This window comes from Peromyscus eremicus, chromosome 3 (genome assembly GCF_949786415.1).
Source record: "Peromyscus eremicus chromosome 3, PerEre_H2_v1, whole genome shotgun sequence".
Lineage (NCBI taxonomy): Eukaryota > Metazoa > Chordata > Mammalia > Rodentia > Cricetidae > Peromyscus > Peromyscus eremicus.
This window is the reverse complement of record NC_081418.1, coordinates 130518625-130524948: the sequence shown is the minus strand read 5'-3', so window position 1 is coordinate 130524948 and position 6324 is coordinate 130518625. Positions and strand designations below refer to the sequence as shown.

Below are 6324 nucleotides of genomic sequence, written 5' to 3'. Positions count from 1 at the left end.
CAGCTTTGTTCCACCATGGCTTTCTGCCTCACATCAACAGATCCCACATCAACATACACTAACACCCTTGAAACTGTCCCACAGTAAAACATTCACCCGGGAAGTGGATTTACTCAGGTTTGTTGTCACAATGACAGGAACTTAACACAGAACTTTCCCTGCAAGTCCGGGGCAGGCGCAGGGTTACCATACCAGCAGTGCTCCAGCCCACGAGTTCCTTCATGAAGAAGGGACATGACTGCTTCCATTGCACCATCGCAGTGGGGGGGCATAGCAAGGTGGCCCTCAGGCACACACTGTCGGGGCAATGGCAGGAAGCTCCCACCTCCCCCGCAGCTGTAGGTCCTTCCCAATGGCTGGCATGCAGCCCTGGACCATGACAGTTTAGTCCTCTGGACTCTGTGAGGTCTCTCAATTCATCAATAAGGTGTCCTGTAAAGAGACTTGTCCAGGAGCTGAAGGGACTCCACTCATGCTCCACCCTCTACTCCTGGCCACCTGACTCCCTTGGCTCTGCAAGGTGCCATTCACTGCACTGGATGAAGCTGCCTTTAGCCACAGTATTACAGGCTCTACCTGAAATCCAAGGAGGTTAAAACTCTGCTAGGGCAGAGACCTCCAAGCGGAAGCTGAATTTGAGTTCAGGAGGAGCATGGGAAGATGAAATGAAAATTTACATAGGAAGTTCAGTCCTGGATGCCTAGAAAACCCGCCTGATCCATTTCTCCTGTGCTCAAGTGTCCACGGAGCTCTGTAGAAGGCAACTCTTGCCTGCTGAGGTAAGGAGGTAAGCACCCATCCTGACTGTCCTGCAGGTGGCCATCTTTGCTTTTAAGGTGATCTACTACAGTGGATGATGGAGAATGTACCATTTTGTCAAAACAGATCACTGTAGCACTGGCCTACAAAGGCTGCATGTCCTCTAAACTCCCGTCCTGGCTTGCTCTGTTGGGTGGCAACAGCTGCTGCTACAGTTTTACTTATTCATGTGAAGAAAGGGAAATTATTTCATAAAATAAAGCTATTCATTGACACAAATATATTAGAAATGCTAAGAACGAAATTAATCTTTCCCTGGCTACAGAAGCATCTTTAAACATGCAATTATAGAGTTTTTAAATGTTTTCCATTATTTTATTTTATTTGTATCATCAAACCACATTTTTAAAGACTGGTCATTGGCCAAATAGCCTTTTTAAGTGCTAGGGACTGAACCCAGAACCTTATGTAGGCAAGTGCTCTATGATGGAGGTACACCCCCAGCCTAATATAGCTCCAATTTTAGTAGACATGTTAACAAAGTTATGCTGTTTTTACTGATTGGGGACCACAGAACCATGGATGTCCCTCTTGCTTCCTCCTCCTTATAGGACTATGGAGACATGTATAATTACTGTCAAGTGTTTGAGAGATTTACATGGGTTCCTAGCAGTGCTGGATGACATGGGAGGCATCCCTTCCAGAGGCCGGCACAGTAGATGCAGGTAAAGCCCAGTGCACAGCGAGGGTGAGCAGAGGTCAGCTCCTCTACAGCACACACCCCCCCCCCCCACCCCCCACCCCCCCCCCCCCGTTCTTCCTTAGGGAAAGCGTGCCCGCATTCAGGACAGGCGCTGTTTCCCTGCTGCTAGGAGGATGAACAAAGCTCAGACACTTCTGGTCCCAGCATCAGAAGCTGTAAGGAAGTCTGCACCCCACCCCAGCCTCCATTTTAAATTCTCCACAGACAGAATAAGGTTCTTCTAGGAAGCACTAAGCCAACGATCTTTTCGTGGTCCAGGAATAACTATGATGGTAAAACCATGCAGCTTCAGTCACTGTGCATGCTCTGCAGGGGTCAGTTCCACATGCTCCCTCTGGGGACTGCAAGGCTCTTCGCCTCCCTCTAGGATTGTGCTTCTTATCTCTTTGCACATGACACCGCAACAGGACTGCTATAGAGCTTGGAGAATCTTCGACCTTCTGGCCCTGAATAGCTACTACCTATTCTCATGCGACCCCCCCTACCCCAGCACATTTTCTAAATGAGACTGTCTGTCTGGAGCGAGAGCAGGCTGATCCTACTGTTTGGGTCTTAAGAAGTACCCTGGATTGAGAAATTTGAGTGTTGCTTCAAGTCTTGGGCCACTGTTGAAACCTTTTAGATAGAAACTGGCTAGAAATGCCTTCAGAAAGTCTTTCTACAAAGATTCAGATCAAACATGCCAAGTGGAGCTTTACAAACGAAAGGCTGACTTTCTTAAAACAAAGTCAACATTGCTTTCAAGAGCTCATGAAACCCTTAGTAGGTAACTTGTGGGGTAATATTGCCCTCTGGTGGTTATCAGCACCATGGCACACAGAGCTCAACACTAGGAAATTGCTCTCTTTAGCTTCAGCTATTAATAAATAGCTCCGAGAGAACATCCCCTTCCATGAGGAGCCCAATTCTTCTTAAAATGGCCTCATAAATGTATGAAAAAATTTAATCTTATATGACCGGAGCCCAAAGCATCTACCCACTCAATTTGTATACTGGAGGATGCAATTCTTCAAGAACAAGAAATAAAAAACCCCCAAGATATTCGACAGTCCAAAACCATTTTACTTTGTATTAGTATACTTTGTCAAAAAGGTAGAAACATGTTTGGTCACCCAGTTCACGTGAAGGACCTAGAAAGCCAATTCTCCCAGTCTCTGCTCTCATGGAGTTGCTTACGTGGCTTTTCTCATGGCTGCTTGTGTCACACTGAAGAGATAGGCTTCATAGATTATGCTTAAGAAGTTGTCATCATTCTGGAAAACAAAGCCAACAGGCCAGGGGACCGTTACTTGAGCAGCAGAAGCCAAGGCTTCCTGCCTGGAGCTGAACTACCTCTGCTGTTTGTACTGACAGCTGGCTGGGTCGGCCTATGTGTGTGGATGTGAAGGGGCTGAGGCAAGGTTGGGCCAGAGCTGCTGGACTTTACAGCCGTATGTGAAGTCCATGTGCTCCTAACACCTGACACAGACAGCAACCCCGCCACGTGGAAGCCAGCTGTGCTGTGTGTAGGATGGGCCAGGAGGAATGAGTCACAGTGCCTTGGCAACGGCTTAGGAGTTGGCTGGTCCCTCCTAAAAATTCTCTAGGTTGCCCCAATGTCTGTGCACTGTTTGGGACGTTCATAGGGATTTTACCCACAGCATGGCTCATTGGTACCTTCCCAAAGGCAGCATGGTTGTTCCCATGACCTGTGGGAAGTCTCTGAGCTCTCTGTCTAAGATGGGGAGAACTCTGGGTATAGGCAGTGCTTCTCCTGATTAATGCTAGAGGCTGTCCCCTCCCACTCGAATCAACCAAGTCTCTGCAGTCACTCCATCCCCCTCCCCGGTTACTCCCTCCCTATCCCACAGTCAGTGTCGTTCTCACACCACAGATAAAGAGATGTTATTTCTGCTTTTCCTACAAAGATGCCCGAGTGACTTTTAGCAATGGATCAGGAAGACAAACTCCACAACATGGAGAGGCGTGAAACAGCTAAGTCACAACACACAGCCTCGGGGTAAGTGATCAGATGCAAGGAGTCAGAAAAGCAAGAATCCTTAAGATCTAAGGTTTTCCTTATTGTTCTGGTAAATAAGTGTGCAGATACTTGTTCTAAATTCTCATGAACTTATTGTGAAGAGGTGGACCGTATTTCTATCGTGGTGTGTATTTAAGATCAGTGACATAATCTAATTAGGAAGGCTCAGTCATCCTGGACTGCCATTCTACCCCCAAACTCAGAGGCTTGCTTCCAGTCCCATCCCTTTTGTTCTCTAAAACACGTTACCTTAGAAATGTTTTCACTAGGGATGAGAATCAACAGGAGAAGCAGACAACCAGAGGCTGGCCTGCTCTCCTGCAGCTGTCCGGTGATGGACCGAGTGCTATAAACACTTTCAAGACCACCTAAGCTAAGAGGATTCCTAAACACATTAGTTGAGGTGTCTGCTTCTGTGTGGTTTCAAGCATTACCCTTTCCAAGGCCTATCATTCACTCGGGAGTGTGCTCCACTACGCGGAGGTCTAGTCTTGGAACATTAATTTATACGGTCCACACAACAGGGGGCATGAACACTGCAACCAGGCTCAGTGTAACACCAGACCAACCTAAGCCTCAGCTTCCTTGTCTGTAGAATCAGACAAAAACGGGTCTAAAATTTTTTATACTTGTTTATTTTTTTTCTGTGTATAGAGTAAGTGTGTAGGCATGGATAAGCCACAACACAGATGTGATCAGAAGACAATATTCTGTCTTCTTCCATTTTGTGGGTCATCAGGCTTGGTGGCAAACACCTTTACCTGATCTGGTTGGCCCATATTAATAGGGTTTCCTATAAGCATCGAGTGAATTATTAAACTTAAAATAGTGCACGGCACACAGTTCGGTATGAGTCACTACCACAGTATAGAGAAGACACGGAAGGCAGGGCTGACAAGGCATCCTATCATCCCACCCTCTTCTGAGCAGTCAGTTTTAGAAGCATAGCTGAACCACGTTCACAGCGGTCAGAGCTGGTGAGGCTTACAACTGTAACTTACCTGCAATGACTCTGGAATGTTCCCAACAGTGAGCTCCCAGAGTGCCCTGGCTAGCTCATCATTCATCACATGCTCCCTTCTTGTCTGCAGCTGGTAGCTAGGAGGCCTTGCTCCTTCCTCCAAGTCACAAATCTCTTGAAGGCTTGAGACATCTCAGGCCACAAGTAGTATTCTAAATATCATCCCGTTAACTGTGTGGAAGCTGTTTGGTGGTGGTGATGGCGGGTTACTCTTATGGCATCCAAAGAAGGCACCAGCCAACTTCGTCCGCCATGGCGCCCACTGTTAGTTAGGTCAACAGTCTTACCTGGATGAGGTTCAGCAGTGCCTCCTGGAGCTGCAGCCTGGTGAGGGGCTTGCTGGCCATAGTGGAGGATTCCCAGTTCTGCAGGGGCAGAAGGAGGCTGGAGGAGGCAGTAGGAAGTTCTTGGCTTCCTAGAGGCATGAGCCCATTATCAGTCTCCCTCAGTGGGGCACAGGTGGACTGTGTGAAAACCACAGGGGGCATCAGCAGAGAAGCCACTGGAGCAGGAACACACTGAGATGAGGTGATCTGCTCACAGCAAAGACATGCACACAAAGCAGAGTTAGGAAACAACCCACAAAATGTCACTCCAGCGATGAAAGGCCCTGCTCACAATGGTGGTAGAGGGGTGCTCAGTGGGAATCATCCCAGATGCTGTGGGTGAGAAAGGCTGACAGATCTGTTCCTGTTCTACCTCAATGGCCACTACACAGCTCTGGAATCACCCGTGACGCTATGACCTCTGTGTATGCAGTTAGACCCCTGGTGAGAAGTTACTTTTCAGATAACACGCATTTAGGATTGCTGGCTTTACTCAGCACTAGCTGTCCACTGCCCTGCCCTGAGGTCCTGTCACCAGTGGGAGTGGCTGCATGTACTTGTCAGATGCACACACAGCTCTCAAGCCTAGCTCTTCAAGGAGACTGTGACTAGGAGGAACTGTGATTTGTGGGTTTGCCCCCTCTGGTCCTTCTCTGCTTATCTACAGAGAGCATGCCTTCTGCTTCTCCTGGCTGGCATGGGGGTAGGGACAGGGAGAGGATAAGGGGGTAGATCATGGGATGAAGAGCAGGGTCTGGGCACATGGAGCTTGGAGCACCATGACCCACCTGTCTGCTGAGTCGATCTAATTCCCTTGGCTGTCAGGTCTAAAGCCAAGTATTCAAATGGCTTTCCCAATTATGCAAGTGACATTTTGAACTGGGTCTGACTGACTCCTACAGCTACCGTGTGTCTCTAAGTCAGGTAACAAAAGTATCTTACTTCTCAGCCTCAAAGCCCTCCACCACTCATGAGAAGGAAGCAGAGAAGCAGCAATTTAGATGTGGCTGTAATTTTATCGTCACTCCCTTGGCATCTTTGGGGGCAGAAAACGGCCTAGAGGAAGACAGACTCTTGTTTCTTTTAGCTTTCCCTATCTGATATCCCAAGGAGAGGTGTTGAGAGCTGATGCTCCTAAGGGAGGGGTCAGCGTCAGGAGGAGCATGGTGTGGGCTGGCAGAATGTACACTTTCCTTATTTGGATCCTGACCTTTGTGAGAACTAAAAACAAAGAGAACTGTATACGCAGACATTTAGTCTGATTATTAGCCCTGATTTTCTCATTCTAAATCATCAAAGAGAAATGAAAGCAGACATTTACAAAGGGGTCAACACTCTGCCCTGCTGTGAGAGGGAGGACAAAGCTCCAGTTGGCAACAGAAAGCACCTGCATCTGGGATTTATTCAAAACAAACACCTTGACTCGGGTCACACT

The 6324-nt window shown here is 47.9% G+C and overlaps 1 protein-coding gene across 5 annotated transcripts in view; it reads right to left on the bottom strand.

Annotated features, from left to right (window-relative positions):
* Nucleotides 1-2563: 2563 nt before the first annotated feature.
* Nucleotides 2564-6324, bottom strand: part of Dcp1b (decapping mRNA 1B) — a 40567-nt gene continuing 36806 nt past the window's right edge. For 3 of the 5 annotated variants that reach the window (XM_059258463.1, XM_059258465.1, XM_059258467.1), the window contains 2 exons: nt 4851-5096; nt 2564-2775 (listed from right to left, as the gene is read on the bottom strand). In XM_059258463.1, the coding sequence (XP_059114446.1) occupies nt 2695-2775; nt 4851-5096 (327 nt within the window). In that variant the 3' untranslated portion in view covers nt 2564-2694. The remainder of the gene's footprint in view (nt 2776-4850; nt 5097-6324) is intronic. The other 2 variants (XM_059258464.1, XM_059258466.1) reach the window with 2 other exon arrangements.